Below are 16,964 nucleotides of genomic sequence, written 5' to 3'. Positions count from 1 at the left end.
TCTTAGTTTTGTCTTGGCACCTGATTTTACTTCGTGCTTCCTAAAGTACTGTCAGCAGAGGAAGCTCTGCAGCCTGCAGTCACGCAGCCGGTTGAAGTGAGAAGCCCCACAGGCAACTTCTGTTGCTGTTCTTACCTTGTAACCAAGTATAGCTTTATTTAATAGCACTGTGTGTGAGAGCCAATTATAGAGCAGATTGGAAGAAAAAATATCGCAAGCAGTTCAGTGTAGGCACCAAGAAACTGCGCAGCTATCCATTGCCTACCCAAGGTTGGCTTTCTCAGTGAAACTAAGTTTCCCATATGGCCTAAGGATGCGGGTTCAATTCCCGGCCGCGGCGGCCGCTTTTCTGATGGAGGCGAAAAGCGAAAATGCCCGTGAGTTCGAGATTTTGGCGCACATTAAAAATCCCCAGGTGGTCAAAATTAATTCAGAGCCCTCCACTACGGCGCGCCTCATCGTCTGTGCACCGTCGGCACGTTAAACCCCACAATCGGTCAGTCAAGTTTCCCATATGTTCTCCAGCCTGATCTTTGAGCCAAAAGAGCCCCCAATTCAGCATTGGGAAAGTTGACGTGTTGCACTGAAAATACAAAAACTGGGTTCCATCAACTACGGGGAGGCACAATACGTTGGCACTCTTCATGTTTTGCATCCATTCCACTTGTGCTGGAATGCATGAAGTCGCCCATTGAAGTACTCGGGCTAAAGGCCCTTCATAAATACAGTTGCTGCTACAGGATGCTTCTGAGACCGTAAATTTCATTGTGTCAATTCGAAAGAGTTGTTAAAAGGTGTTGTAACAACAAAAACACCAGTATGTGTCACCTATATCTCATGCATGAAGTAGAAACTGAATTGTTGACTGCTGAATTGATATTGATAACTGGTCAACGTTGCTGCTTGGGTGAGTTGGTGTTCAAATATTCTTGAATTTACAGTGCAAACAACCAGAGGGAGAGAGAGACAGGCGCTGTGAATTCGTATGTTTGTCGCTCTCCCTCTCTTCTTTGTTTGTTGTTTGTGCTGTGAATTCAGGATGGATGTTTTGAGGAGATTTCCATGCCGAATTGTAAGAGGTGTAGTCATTTCAAGCATAAGTGGCAAAAATTGATATGATCAATCGTTGAAAGAACCCCTACTCAAGCATTAGAAATACACTGTGCTTCTGGATTATACAGTTCCTGCAAAATGTCTCCGATATGATGTTAAAGAAAGGTTGGGAACAATTGGAAAATAAGACTAACGACTCTTGCACTTAAGTTTAGGTGGACGAACCAGCGGATGTTATTTTTACTGCTCCCTTTTTTTTTTTTTTTTTTTGCTAGCTAGGAAGCCTGCAACACTACAAAATATGCTATTTTCTTCTGTTAGAAGCTTTTGCAGGTGACAGATGGGAAACAATGACTTTCTTCATTAATGAATGAATGAAACTTGATTAACGATTTGGGGGGCTTGGTAGCCTAGTTGGGGAAGGGGGGAAGAAGGGAAATCATCCCCTAAAGCTTTTGCTCTTTTAGAAAAATGCAGCAGCAGCAGCAGCCTACATTGCATGAGACACCATTACTTGTATCCATTTACATCGCTTTGAGGACCAGAGCAAACTAGTTTAAATTAAAATGGAGTTAGTTCTAGAAATATTGGTCTGCTGAAAGTTGCTTCTTCCTTTGAGCACAATGTTGCCCATAGGGAATGTGGCTACATGTCATTGCATGTTACCTGTATGTAGGCCTGTACCACTCCTGCCTTTCTTCGCGAAATGCTGTTTGGAAAATGCAGACCTCTCTCTGTAAGCAGTGACATCGCACTACAGTTAACTGCTGCTGCTTCTAAAGACAAAAATTTCTTGGCAAATTGCAGTCTTGCCTGCACAAGAACCATTACTTCTATGCTATAACAAAATTTCACAAGTTGTCTACAGTGAGCATTGCAGGATCAAGACTGTATTCATTCATAGGAAATTTTAAGTTCTAACATTATTTGTTCCTATTGTGAAATTTTTTGGTACAGTGAAAAGGGGGCATTCTTTGAAACCAGAAACAAAACGAGCGCAACTGAAATGGCCCTGTAGATGGCACTTCCTTGTACGTTGTCTGTTCCCACAATCCCCACTGCATGATGTTGTTCATTGTGGGCTCTGGGCAGGCCACTTCCATTGGCTTGCGGAAGAGTGCGCCCTCCTTTTCACTCATTCACCAAATGGATACCACTTCGCAGCTACATACTGCTCACAGGTAAGTACATGGTAATGATTTCTTTCACTAAAAGCAAACTTTGACTGCGGGCACCTATTAGAAGACACCATTTCATCTAGGCTTAAAATTTTGAGCATTTGTGCCTAGTAGTCAGCAATCTGAATTGAATAAATTCTCATCTCTGTAAGCGTGCATTGTCAAAAAATTATCTTATTCATTGGCTTAGTTTCCTTTGCTATAGGCTCTTCCACCAAGGATGCAATAATTTTTGAGCCTTTTATTTGTTTTCTTAAAGTAAAAATAATTTATTCAAGCTATTAACCAATATTAATGCATGTTTATGGGACTAGGCTAGCCCACTGAACACACTTTTTTCCATTTAAAGCATAAAAATATGGCCATTAAACAAATCCTTCCATTGGCTTCACATCCCTCATGGTGTATTGTAATGTGCATGGCAGGTTGGCAGGAATAGGTAAATTGAATGTGCTACAAATCCACCGGTGACCAAGCCATGTTTCGTCTCTTCCACACATCAGTACTTGCACACTTTTACAGCTGCTGGAACGGCTTGTGCATGAAATTAGTTGCAGTTTTGGAAACAGTTACAGTGTCTATTTTTGCTCGTTTGATGCCTATTTTAAGTACCTATTTTCGGCACCCGAAACATGCTTCTTTAGTGCCTCATTGTTTAGCTTCTGGTAATGAGTTGCAAGAAATAGACGAGTTGATTATAGTTGAAAATTAACGCAAGCCTAGAGAAAGAAGTCCAGCAAAAGGTACACTCCTGTCGCAAAGTATACAGCCAATGCATACTTCCACAGTTCGCTTGTAAATAAACAATAAAGCAAAGTGCAGTATACCAAGGATGACAAAATAAGAGGAGACAAGAAGCACTCGTCACCAGCTAGTTTATTCAAGAATACTGAATGGTATGAGCAGTCCAGTAAAACAGGCACGCCTGTGCAGGAGATGCCAGGGCCAGGGCCTGCTCTAGAAGCGACGGGTCAATTGGAATGGGTAGCATACATTTCTGTGGGACTTAGCCAGGCTCAGGTCAGACTTTGCCTAAAATTTCAGCCCATCCAGTTACTGTAATACAGATCCCATCGTGTGCTTCTACTCGCGTATGGAGGGGGTGGGGTGGCGTGCAAGAGGCCCCACCCTTCCCACTGCGATATCTTCACAGCAAGGGGGCACTAAGTCTGCCTACATCAATAGCGACTACTGATATAGGTAGATTTTTCTGCTGCGAGTTACAGACCAAGCTTACACGGCTTCGAGGTCTGCTCTCCCCACGATGGTCAACCATTTTGAAATACCCCTGAAAAGGAGGAGGAATAAATGTTTATTTTATGAGCGTTGGTGCTGGGGAATCCCTATTCCGGGATGCCCTAGCCTTGGCCGGCAGTCCAGGCCCTCTTCACCAGTATGCGCTGGGTCCCAGTGTCCGGACTTTTCAGGCAGGCCACCCACTGCTCGTATGAGGGAAGGGTTAGGGGAATACCCCTGAAGAATGATAAAAAATTCAGTAATTCAGTGCCATTCCAATCTGTGAAGGTGGCCGAGACCAGCGGAACTGTATTTGGCTTTGTTGACCAGGGCGCAGTTCATGGAGTGCATGATACAAAACACGTCTGTTTGTAATTTGCGGTTCAGCATACTTCCTAGTTAACTAGCCAGGTAAAACTTGGAAGGAATAGAGTTTTATCTTTGTGGAGAAACATGGGGCTATGCATGGGCTTCTATGGCGCGCCCATGCATGTGGGCACAGACAGCAATTCCACAATATTTACTTCCTGTCGATGCATGCAGGTTTAGTTAGAACCTGGCCTGTAACAGCTCAGTCGTAAAATAAACTGTAAGGTCTTGTGAAATATGTCCACGACAACACGAAGATCCTTGTTTCTGATCTAAATCTTTTTTGTTCTTTGTTCTCTCCTTTCAGCCCCCCTGAAAGTGAAATCCTGCATGTGCCAATGCATGCAGGGTGTGCTGCTTGTGGCACATTTAACATGAACATCAGCTCTCATAAGTGCACTGACATTGTACTAGCACAAGGCGTGTCCTTCTTTTTAATGCAAAGTGCCTCCAAACGCTCACGGGCTATGGTGTCCCAGCTGCGGTCTAGCACCTTTAGATCCAATAATAGTCCCACACAGTGTGCAAGCTGGTACACACCTATGCCATTTCGATGTGATACAAGAAAGGATTTGGCAATGACACTGATCCTGAAAAAGCCCTTGGAAAATGTACACTGCACAGTGTGTTCCAAAATGACAGAAGGCAACACCAAATCTAAATATCAAGACAGGGTGCAACAATCGTTTTCCAGCGACCCCCTCAATGCAAGGTCTGTCGGGTTTGGGCCCCTGCCCACTTGTCCCTTCGCGGCAATGCCATGGCCCACACAACAGCCCGAGAATTAGCCTACCGGGCACTGTGAGACGCCTGGCTGCAAGTGGCTCATCCCCTAGTAACCTACCAGAGCATCACAGAACACTAAAAGTTGTGTAGGCAACACTATCCTCCTGCCCATCCATCACTCACCAAGGAACAGGAGCATAAACTCAAGCTGTTGCAAACAAACACATTCCCCCACCTATCTAAATTTCACGCCATCAATCCCACCCTCTACAGCCCCACCTGCCCACACTGCAATGAGACCTGTACCCTCTGTCATATGGTGTGGGCCTTCTAAAGAAACCCGAAAGCTTGCCCTATCTCGAACCCTTCCTATGAGAAGTGGGAGAGAGAACTGGCCAGCTTCAGCAGAAAAACTCAAGCTTTGGCTGGTGGACCGTGTGGAGAAGGCAGCAACTTCAACAGAATCCTGAAATGAAGATTCCGACCACATGCTCTCTAGTTTTATTTTTTTTTTTGCAGAATAACGTTTACTTTCTCTCCTCTATTGAGCAGGTATGTTCTGGCAAATACAGCTTAAGCAGCATTTAGCTAAGCTTGCACTGTGTTAGATATACTTGTAGGCACTGCACAAGTCACTGTTCTTTTGCAGGACAGTGCTGAAAGGACGTGGACACAGGACAGGCAGACTATACGGGCACAGTAGTGGTCAGGCAGACGACCAGCACCTGTATCTTACGCCCTTCCACAGTTTGCTGTTCTGCAATGCAACCATACCAGCTAGCTTGGCTTTCCTCACCACTGTTTTAATGAGAAGGAACTTCTGAATGTTTTTTAAACCCTTCTCAATAAACTCCTTCACATGGGGGATGACAAATCTTTTTTACGGAAATGCAAGAACAAGGACATGACAATCTGGCAACACAGTTTGATTGACTAGGCAACCCTTTTCAGCAATGCCTTCATGCATACCTGTACCTTTGATTTTGCTTGTGAGCAATCCAGCAACATTGATTCATTTTGGCAATGCCAAATGTGTGCCTGTAACTTTGCTTACTGCTTGCGAGCAGTACAGAGGTGCCCTGTGAGTCAATCATTACAAGTGGTATTGCTTGGTATTGCTTGTAAATACTGCGAAATCAATGGCAATGTATTCCTTAGGATTAAAACATTACTTCCACACATTACTTCCACAACGCAGGCCACCACCACTTGCGCTCTGAAAACAGCCGTGATGAGGTCTGCGCGCCAGATGGGTAGGGTAAAATAAGAACACCTTTATTCCCTCTTTCGCCCGCCGCACGTTTCATTCACATGCTGGCCAAAACGTCACTCAACTGCTTCTCAACATGGAGAAGACGTGGTCGCATTGGGCCCAAGTAGCTTCTGGGCTGCTGCAGCAACCTCGCAACTGCATCTTCCACATTTTCAACAAGCTGCTCCGTTTCATCCTGCAAATACAGAAACTTTAGAGAAAAACACTGACAGGAATGCGACACCTGGAGGCATTTTCTGCACTCGCTGAGTGTTGCCACTGGGTGACATCACCTGCCATGCAGTACAGCTTGGAGTGCCGTTACAATCGAATTGAAACCAAAACAAATATCAGGAAGTCGAGTCACATTTTTTCCCATGGGAGCACTGATGAGAGTTTAAATGGGCTTCAGTTGTCAGACTTAAGCCAAACGTAACCTACGCAATTGAGGTTCATCCTCTGAAGAAAGTACAGTACCCGCAATCACGCCGTTACAGAGGTGAAATGCTCCAGTAGGCTTTTTTTAGTTGAATGCCCGTAGCCAAATTTTCGGTTCCTCCCAGACTAAGCCCTTTGACACATATCCAGCATATTTGCTGTGCGTTTTTGTCTGAAAATTTTCAGTACGAGAAAATTTCGGTACGTAAGCGAGTGGGCAACTCGAAACCTCTCTTTTGCATGCAAATTTCTCTGCAATGCAAGCATGGAACAAATAAAGCGAAGTTGCATGTAGCCGTCATGGCAGCTTATTAAAAGTGAAAAATTTACTCTAATCTACAAGAGCAGCAATAAAAATACGCTGGATGTCTGGGAAGTTTGTACAGTGCAATGCAGCTGTGCAAGCTTCAATGGAAGCATAGAATGGAACAAAGCAAATAAACAGACAGCATTCACTAAGAGTCGGCAGAGCATGGCTGCCCACTTTCCTTTTCCCTGGCCATGCTTCAGTTTAGGCTGGCATTCTTGTGCAGCTATATACTTATACCCACGGTAATCGGTCACTGAAACTGACAGGGTACCTTGCACTTCCGGCGCTTTTTAGTCCTCTCATCCGCCATCAAGGTGCCGCTTTCTCCAGTAAAGCGACTGGCAGCTTTTGCTGATGGGCGCACCAGTAATGCCGCTTCCTGCTTCTGTATGAACCTAGCCCAGCAAAACGGCGTTTCAAGCTCTTTCTGGGGTTGGGAAAAAAAAAAAAAAAAAAAAGGTTCATCTCAACACCCCAGCCTCCAGAACTCGACATAAGTATTTATGAGAAGCAGTGCCACAAAATAAAATAAATTGCTGAAACATTATAAAAAAAAATGCGTGGTGATTTCTTGTTTTTGCTAATATTGCATAACATCCAGAAAAATTAATACAACACACTATGCAATACAGTACACTAAAATGGCTACAGCTCAGAAGCTCGCACTTCACACTTCCACGGAATTCACAGTGCGCTTATAAGGTGGCAGGCTCAAGCTCTGTCAAGCAATGAAAGCTGTGCACTAGTTTTGAAAAGCGAGTTACACCGACTCTCACAATATAGTATGCATAAATAAAACTCTTTGCACCATGAAGAGATTTAGTCCTTCAGCAAATTAGGGGTGTGTGCATATTGAAAAATTTTGAATATCGAAGTGAATAATGCCACATGTGACTTGTCTTCTAACTGAATAGCACTATTTGAAAACTCCAAATACTCCTGAGGTATTTCAAAGTTCAAAAGCATAATGGGACAGTTGTTTCAATGAGCTTAAATTCGTGATGTCATGCCCAGTTGGAAACAGAAAATTCCCACACAAAAACACACGAAAAATATGTTGTTTACAATGGGTTTGAACTAGTAGTTTGACACCGGAGTAGCTTCAGTGCCTGCACTCAATCACTGCAAACAAGCGCAAAATTTCTCTGCTTCCAGTGACAGAAACACGCTTTCGTCACCCTGGCTTGGCTCAACTGCAGAAATGTTGCAAAGCAGTGCCCGCTAGCACTGTTGCAGCAAAAAGCGGGTGCATCATGTGGATTTTGTCCACACTTAATAAAGCATCATTTCGTCTGTTGCTTCTAAAAGTTTTAACCAAGATGTGCTTATTTTGCCCAAACTCTGCACGCCTAGAAGCGCAAAAACCTCACGATTGCCGATTTGCACACCAGTCCCATTAGGAAGCAATTTTGCAGGCTTCTGCTGGCATTGCTCTAGCGGTTTTCAGTCTACACAATGCATTTTTAAAGCAAACATCACTACAAAAAAGAAATATGACAGTAGATAAAACGATTCACTACAAAGAAAGCAACTTTCTCTTGATCTGGAATCGAACCCAGTCTTTTGTGTGGGAAGAGAGTATTGTATCCACTACACCACAGTACGGAAGGGTAACGTTCACAGCACCCCTAAATGGTTTGACCCTCCCCCTTTTTTTTGCCGTATTTTCGGGGCCCGTCTGAACCCCTCTAAAGTTCTAGTTCACTTTAACTCAACACGCTGCATTAAAATGAGTCAAGGTCACACTGAAGGACCCCATTGTTTTCCTCCTCCCTGCTACACACCCGTGGCAGTGCATTGTCCTTGTGATACACGCACAGTGCCATGCATGGAAGCACCACACGTGAACTGTGTGTGCACTCAGGAGATTATTTAAATGAATACATGAGGGGACCTTTGGTCAGTGCTAGGACAGGTCCGCGCTCCACAGCTGTGCCTGTCTTACATATGCATGCAACACGTGCATCTTTTGGGTTCACGATAATCACTGCAGTACTGAACACTGAGAAATGTGTAATTCGTTTTACCTGCATCACAAATGACGTCACTGCTTCCTTTATGGACGGAGACTCAGTGGCTTTGATAATGACAGAGTTATACTGGGTGACTTGTGCAAACTGCATAAATGCAACCACTGCCATGTGTTGCACCACGTAGTTCTTTGATGACAACACTAATGTGAACAATCTTGACAGCATCTCACAAACCCTTGCTTTCTGAAAGTAAAAGAAACGCTTGGCTACATATTCACTTTGCCCTTACAAAATGCCACATGGATGACGGTGATTGCACTGCGGGACTTAATTAAGGCAGCTGGTTGCCTAATCAAAAGCAGGTCCATGCACAGAAATTGTATTTTTATTGTATATAATGCTCAAAAATCTAATCTTGCTAAAAGCGTGCACTTTTGTCCAAATTCGCCAAATTTGCTGCCATGTTTCATCTTTTCGTTTCTTATTTCTTTGGGTTGATTAGGAGCCATTTTGTGCCCCGAGTTTGACACATTGTTGTGCCTAATTACTGATGCTAAAAATTGAGCCCTGTTATTTTCAAGGAAAGAGAACACTGCCAGACAAAACTAAGCTGAGTGATTATGCGCTTAGCAACTTACAATTACTTGTAGGATTTCCAAAAGAACACACCTGTGCACCAGAAAGATTTTGCATTTCTCCAAATCGGGGAATTTGCAAGACAGTCATTATATGCAAAGAGGTGATGCCACTTTTACAAAATAGGTCCATTGAAGCGAATATCTGCAAAATAAAAAAAAGGCAACATTTCACAATACGTATAACACGAGCCATGCATCTCTATTTTATTCAACTTCAGGCACATGTAATGTGGCCAAAAACATGAGCAGACTTACATGTAGTGTCTGTTCAGGATTTTATCATTTTTCAAGTTTGGGGGTAAAAATGATGAGCTATTTTTAAAATTGTAAGCCAGGTAAAAATTAAACTTTCGTCACATCATTTAGGAAATAAGGGTTTTATTTTTAGATATAAGAAAATCTTGATTGGCAGCATTATTACTTTTCAAGCTGCAGAACTTTGACATGGGTAATGCACGGCGAAGAACTAGTAACAGTGTGAAAATGGGGCAGTCAAACTCATGTAATCCATACAGGCCTTTCGTAGAAGTTACTACCTTCATCATGCAACAACATAGGGCTGTTTCAATTTGTAATTGAGAATGATGCCACTGAAGCATTTCCTGTAGGCAGGTGTGAAGGCTCCTGGAAATTTACTCTGGGGTCTACACTTGCACTTCAACAATTATGTTCAAGCGTGGACAGATAAGAATAACCTAAAAAATTGTTTTTGTATGCCCTTAACGAAGAAAACAGAATTCTATATTGGTGAAATCATTTACTATGACAATGTTTCTGTCTGGTAGGGTGGTGCTACAAAGCCAATAAAAAATTGGCGTATCATTTATGGGAATCAACCAATCAATTTTTATTACGAAGTATTGCGATAAATGAAAGTCTCTCTCTATCTATCTATCTACACACACGCGCACGCACGCACACACACACACAGTGTGTTTCACCTAATTTTAGCCAGAGTTTAAAAATATTTCGATGCGCCCTAAGTCAACGCAACGAAATGCGTGTTGCTAACTTTTCTCTGTCGTTTCTCACGCTATTCTTTGTACTTTGCCTAATTAGATAATTAGTCAATTTTAATTACCCAGCTTTCGAACCAACGAAGCTAGGCCAGCAATCCCAATTAGAAAGTTGCGGAGCGGTATTCAAAACCTCAGAATAAACTCTTTCTGTCTTTCTATCCATTAGGTATTAGTGTTTTTTAGCGTATTGAAGATGCCCGCGAAATACAAAAAAATACCACGTGATGTGAGGGCTCGCGCATCTTGATTGCAGTGCTACCAAACATTCCGCGCACCAAATGCCATAGGCGCACTGCCGCTTAAAAAGTGACAGAGCAGATGACGAATCAGTTGATTCCGGCAGGACAAGCGATAACTGCTGCGTCTGCTTATTGCTATTGGTAATCAGTCGCAAGAGAAGCACATCGCTGGCGCAAATGGCACAGCCAACGCCTACGTTGCTGCCCTGTCGCCTCGGCAGCGGCAGAGCGCTGAGGCGACAGGCATTTGGCATTTAGTGCGCGGAATGTTTGGGAGCACTGCAATCAAGACGCACGAGCCCGCACATCACGTGGTATTTTTTGTATTTCGCGGGCATCTTCCATATGCTAAAAAACACTAATACCTAATGGAAAGAAAGACAGAAAGTGTTTATTCTGAGGTTTTGAATACCGCTCTGCAACTTTCTAATTGGAATTTTTGGCCTAGCTTCATTGGTTCAAAAGTTGGGTAATTAAAATTGACTAATTATCTAATTAGGCAAAGTACAAAAAATCATGTGAGAAACTACATACAAAAGTGAGCAACATGCAATTGGTTGCGTCGTCTTAGAGTTCATCTACATATTTTTAAGCTCTTGCTAAAGTTGGGTAAAGCACCCTGTGTGTGTATGTATGTATGTATGTGTGTGTGTGTGTATATATATATATACATACATACATACACACACTTTAATGATTAAGAAACGAACAAGGCCTTAACATTAGTGGTATTTACAGACGAAAGTTCGGCAGCGTTTCTTTTGTCAAGAACACTGTCATTCAATGATATGGAAAGACAGCTTTGCATTTGTCACAGATCCATGCAAGATGCGGCACTTGAATGGCTACGCAGAAGGATTACTTGCAGGTTTGAGAAGGCAATAAGAGTGACCACACAGTGAGAATGACTTCATTACAGTCAAGGAACACTGTAATAATAAACTCCCAGCAATATGGCAACCAATTTTAAATAATAAAACTTAAGATATACGTAAAAACTACCGTAGGCCAAACAATCAAGCTTAATTTATTTAAAGTTTGGTTGCTTTGAGAAAAAAAAGAATTGTTTAAATTATGAGGCCAATTCGTACACAAGAAAGGCGAGACTGAACGACAGTGTTAACGAAAATGAAAGCCGTACTTCATAGAGTGTGGTGGCAGACAAGAGAGGCATTTGTGATGTGGCCAATGTGATAAGGCCTTCGATTAGAGCGCCGCACACTGATGACCCGTGAAGTGGAATACGCGTTAGCGCCCGTGAGAGGATGACGTCAGGCACTTTGGCACTCTGAAGTGTGGGGCTGTTTTTCAAGCGTTGCAAGAGATGCACCTGGAAAACAACAAGAGGGGAAGAAAAAAAAAAGCTCAAGATGAACCTTTAGACAAGAAGGCTTGTTCTAAACAGACGTCACTGATACCAACAACATTAAGGTCAAGGACATGTGATGTCATACCAGTTCCTTCAGTTCTAAGGGGGTGATGGTTTTGTTGGCAAGTTTGGTGACAAGCAGCTGAAGTGCATTTGCATTAGTAGTAGGCATGGGGTCCGACCATGGCAAAGCATTAAGGACTTGTGGATTGTTTGAGTGCAAGTCCAGCAGCAGTTTCTGAAAAGAAGAAATGCATCGTGTTATAGCCCCGCATGCTTCCTTGACCTACACAGGGTGCCTAACAAATTTTCTGAGCACTTCATACAATAATTCCCTGACTGTGTCGTGTAAGGCATAGGGCGGCAGCTCATGCATGCATAGATCAAGTTGCCAGCCCTCTGAGTTACACTTTCACCAAACAAAAGGCTTTTGAAAAGTTCAGTAATTTATGCCTTGCTAGAAGAATGACGATTGAAACAACACAAAAGTTAAAGAAATTTTATGAATGTATTGCGTGAGAAGACATAAATATATCATTATGTGTGTCAGGTATCTCTCCTGCCAAAGGTGTCGTGCTTACTGAGCCCATGGATGCAGGTTTGATAGGGGCTGCGGCAGCTGTTTTTCTAAGGGTTTTTTAATGATGTCTTGTTTTGCTCATAGCAATGTTTAAAGCCCCATGCACATTTAAGCAGATTTTTTATTTAAAAATAGTTGATTTGATTTGCAGTCAGTTTTTATGGCGCGAATTTAATTAGCAGTAAAAAATTTGACACTCCCACACCTCTAGAAAACATGATGGGTCCACGAAAATCGAGCATAACCGAGCCACTGTGAATATAATTCTGGTTTATATTCAATTCAGCCACAAACAAAACATTGGGCTGTTTACCAGTGTTAGCCTGACTGTGAAGGCAATCTTACAGTAGCCAAGATTAATTTGCGGAGTACTGTGCAGGGGAAGTGTATGCATGATTTGCTACTCGGGCTGAGCGATACACCAGAGGAGGAACTGAGCGCCAACATGCCCTCTCAGTCAGGTTGATGGAAACGCTTGTAAGTGCTCATGCTACAACACTCAAGCACACCAGCACATGTTCACATGCCACAAGGAAGACGCGACCAAGTCTGAGTGTTGTTTCGATGTGCCATTTTGGTCCATGAGAGAAGCTCATATTCTCATCTATATACTATATATATACTGAAACCCAATAGCAGCAAAACCACCCCTTGAGACCAAATTTAAGGGGATGCACAGAACCTGAAGGAGACCATGTACAATTCGAACGAGGAGTACCAGTCACTCAGCGGAGTTCAGAGTGGGAGAGCAGCACTTCGAAATCTTGACGGCAGGCATGGAATGCGTTACCAAATTCCACCACAGGATTACTTTGGGACACATACACACATTCCGAAAATGCTTTTGCATAACAAGAACAATTCGCATAGCTGGTTTCTGCATGTCCTGGCGCAACATGCAATCACCTTGTGTTTGTCAGCCATGAAGCAAAACAGGCGAGTCAGCAGTCGCCTTGCATGAACGTGCCCGTTTCCCTGCCTGGCAACAGTAAGCTTCACAACTCGTGCGAGGAGCTGGACGTGTTCGTAACAAAGCTGCGCAGAGCCGAACCTAAAGAAAAAAAGCTACGTATCAGGGAAAACTGGTTACAATGTGATCCGTTGCAGCATAATAACCCAATCTTCGGAGCAGCAAGAAGCCAACCTCACCTAGCAACAAAACACCACACATCAGAGGCCAGAGAAGCCCTCCAGTGACTTTCAGCGAGCACATTTGTCAGGAGCAAGCTTTCCTGGAGGTGGGTGAAGGAGAACACAGGCCGGCATTAGCACGCTTAGGAAGTGGCACAGCCTGGACGATATTGCCCAGAAACTAGAAGTGTCAAATGCAGGGAAAAATTAAATGCAGCAAAGTTAGAACACTAAAGCTGGAAGCATACCAGAGCTGGAAAGCATGTCTCGGGAAGTGAGGCAACAAAGCGGCACATGTGGCCGCAAAGATGCTCGTACAGCCCCATGTCCCTGTAACGATTCGAGCAAAGTACTAGTCCACCTCTTCCCTCAAACAAATTCATAGCCCTCTAATGACAGATACAGTGCAACTACTGATTACCTTGGAGGCTTGCCATCAGAGGATGATTGCTTCAGGAGCACTGGGCACTGCAGCTCGAGGATGCCTGAAAGGTGGATTAGGGGAGATGCATTATGCGCAGCATGGTGCAGTTTGTAAAACTGCACACATTGTTACTGGTAAATGCATTAAGGCCAAAAGCGTTCTCCACCCACTTAGCACAGCGTAGCAAAATATTTCAGGTGTGAAGGCCACGAGTGCAATGGAAAAAAAAAAATTAAAGGAGTGGAGAGAAATTACGCCAAAGAGTCTGACACTTCGGTTGCAAATTTCGGGGAGGGGGGCCAATGTTTCTTTCCACTGGACATATTAATCAAGTATATAATATTATGTCAGAGAGGGCAGGTGGGGGAGCGTAGTGGAGGAACTCGCAGCATAACCCCAGAATATACAGTATGCCTGGCTTCAGTAAGAATTTTGGACGTATGTGGGTACGCGCATCCTGAAGTTCCTCCACCCAACTTCATTGCCCGTGATATAGCTCTGAAAACCGTAGTGGACCTATGCTGCTGTCCAAGTTTCCTTACGAGTCTCAACCATGTGTTTAGCATACATAACATTTTTGAGGAGGGAGATTATTTTTCTTAAATTATAATGTATGTCTGGGCCCAAGGTTGCCATAGCGGGCCATTACTAACAGACGTTTTAACTCGGCAGTTCTGAGCATGTACAAAACAAGGATTCTTACGTGTTGTCTCACTCCTCGCTACATAATATCAGAAAGAAACAAAAAGCGGAAGCGCAAAAACCTGGCTTGTGACGGAAAGAGGTGAGTGGATTCTAGTAGGGTAGGATTTTACATGACCCCCCCCCCCCCCTTCTGAGCAACAGTACTGCGATTCCCCTCTCCACAGGAGAAGCAGTGATGTGAGTGTGGGTGTGTTTTGACTGTTTATTAGGTTTGTGCAAATAGTGAGCTTGCTCTCAAAGCAAGTACGAAGTGATTAATGATTTCACTCAAATAGTATAGGATATACTATTTAGTATAGGATATACTATAGTATAGGATATACTATAGAATAGTATAGGATATACAAATAGTATAGGATAACCAACACAAAAACTGTAATTTAGAATTTCAGGGATAAGCTTCAGTAACTGGTAGAAAAAGAAATTGGGCTGAGGTAAGAACTCCGTAAAAACATTTCCATAGCATAAAACATAACAGCTACAAATATCAATAAACAGAATTTTAGCTTGGCTGATGGTTTGGAGGCAACATCCATTTCTAAAATTTTTAATCAATGTTAGGGGTGGTTGAATATTAGAAACTTTAAAATATTGAAGAAGCGAATAGCGCAAACTTCAATTTGGCTTCGAATCTAATGATTTCGAAGTTCGAAAACATGCACCAGCGCTCCCCACTCGCAGCGATGGCTTTCCCGCACTGCTCCTGTGGCGTGAGGGCAAACAGCAAGAGGAAGGTGCCTTTATCAACTGCTAGACAAGTACACCGTAACAGATATTATGAGTGGTCTCTGAAGAGTGTGAGTTTCGGGGCCATGCGTGCCTGCCTATTTGTTCGACTGTGCAGGTGATTGCACAAAACAATTATTCCACCCTTGCTTTTTCTCCTGATGGCCAGGAGCTCCTTTTCCCTCTATAAAGGCTGTTCTTTCATTTTTTACGAGCTCAGTGCTGCCAGTTGAGATATGTGGAGGGTTTGATTGCCTGCCACAGCCCTATATTCCCCCTCTTCTCTCCCTCCTCCTCCTCCCCCCCCCCTTCCCCCCCACCTACCATGTGGCTTGTTTAAGTGGATGGGAGGTAACTACATTTATTCTATACAAAGACATACCAATGTTGCGAATCACACACATCAGTACTTCTTTCTGTTTGTTGAAGCCGCTATTCTAACTGTAGAATGCTGGCTCTTACTGGCTACCATGAACGTCCTTCTTTACTTGTCACGTTTGCTAGGGAGGCATTTCTAGCTCCTCCAAACATGTACAAAAAATGCATATTCAGTGCTCACAAAAAATAACAGCCGACTGCCTTCTACAAAGCAAACTCACACTTGTCGATGCAGCTGAAGATGCGATAAAAGATGTTCCCTTCAGTTGGTGGCTGCGACCAGACGTCTTGAATGTCAAAAGAGAAAATCATTGGTGAGACATGTACACCTTTCAATACTGAGACACTGCAAAAAGATTAGAAATAAGTACAGGAGCCTTTGGGTACCTACCAGTAACCTCAACAACGTGGTCCAGCATAGTTGCAAGCATCAGCAAGTACCCACACTCAGACTTTGCAACAACATCTGCCAAAAGAAGAGGTTAGCTAAGAGTTAGCGGAGGGAGGCTGGGAATGTGCAGTCCAATTAGTACTGAGATGTGCACAGAAGCAATGCGTTTGCAGTTCTGCAACCCATTCACCTAAAATGAAGAGTAACATGCAGTACATACATTTTAAAGAATTGAAATTAGGAATTTACTGAAGCTATGCTTGAGCTATAAAATGGTCTATAACAGAGAGTTCTGAACTGACCTAAACTATTTTAGCCACGCAAAACAACAGAAGCCCTGGTGTGTGTATATTTCATTGTCACTACAAGGTAGTGCTACCGTTACCTAAATTTAACCATCGACCTTTTGTACAGCAACAAAGCTCCTTGGTCACTTTGTAGGCCATCACCAGGGTGGGTATATTTTCATCTTGCACCTGCCTTTTAAGCTCATTGGCATGACCATAAAAATGACTAGGTAACAGGTATGCAGGCATGTTACTGTAGCTGATAGTGAGCGCAAGACAAGCTGCTTTCTGTCGGATAAACTAAACTGTAAAAAAATTCCAAAACCAAAAGCCTGCTTTCACCGTGATTGACTAATAGTGGGATTCCGCACCATATTCCTCACTAATGTGGCGAGTGGGAATGACCCGATCCCACTCCCCAGATGTGCCACCCAACGAACCAACAGCAGCTCACCCAAGAAACTGGTGAGGTGCTCACTGGTAGATTCCAGGTGCTCAGCACCTGTAATCTACCATTTCACTTGATTAGAAGTATAAATAGC

General features: G+C 43.3%; 1 protein-coding gene across 6 annotated transcripts in view; it reads right to left on the bottom strand.

The window, feature by feature from the left end:
* Positions 1-5,816: 5,816 nt before the first annotated feature.
* Positions 5,817-16,964, bottom strand: part of LOC144146129 (FIGNL1-interacting regulator of recombination and mitosis-like) — a 42,186-nt gene continuing 31,038 nt past the window's right edge. For 5 of the 6 annotated variants that reach the window (XM_077678088.1, XM_077678093.1, XM_077678117.1 and 2 more), the window contains 12 exons: positions 16,136-16,210; positions 15,966-16,031; positions 13,933-13,996; positions 13,760-13,841; positions 13,530-13,612; positions 13,287-13,431; positions 11,886-12,038; positions 11,573-11,761; positions 9,205-9,315; positions 8,590-8,778; positions 6,834-6,989; positions 5,817-6,010 (listed from right to left, as the gene is read on the bottom strand). In XM_077678088.1, the coding sequence (XP_077534214.1) occupies positions 5,870-6,010; positions 6,834-6,989; positions 8,590-8,778; positions 9,205-9,315; positions 11,573-11,761; positions 11,886-12,038; positions 13,287-13,431; positions 13,530-13,612; positions 13,760-13,841; positions 13,933-13,996; positions 15,966-16,031; positions 16,136-16,210 (1,454 nt within the window). In that variant the 3' untranslated portion in view covers positions 5,817-5,869. The remainder of the gene's footprint in view (positions 6,011-6,833; positions 6,990-8,589; positions 8,779-9,204; positions 9,316-11,572; positions 11,762-11,885; positions 12,039-13,286; positions 13,432-13,529; positions 13,613-13,759; positions 13,842-13,932; positions 13,997-15,965; positions 16,032-16,135; positions 16,211-16,964) is intronic. The other variant, XM_077678099.1, reaches the window with a different exon arrangement.

This window comes from Haemaphysalis longicornis, unplaced genomic scaffold, assembly GCF_048455015.1.
Source record: "Haemaphysalis longicornis isolate Haplotype H1 unplaced genomic scaffold, Haemaphysalis longicornis Haplotype H1 scaffold_1, whole genome shotgun sequence".
NCBI lineage: Eukaryota > Metazoa > Arthropoda > Arachnida > Ixodida > Ixodidae > Haemaphysalis > Haemaphysalis longicornis.
The sequence above is the reverse complement of the archived record's forward strand: the minus strand, read 5'-3'. Positions and strand labels throughout refer to the sequence as shown.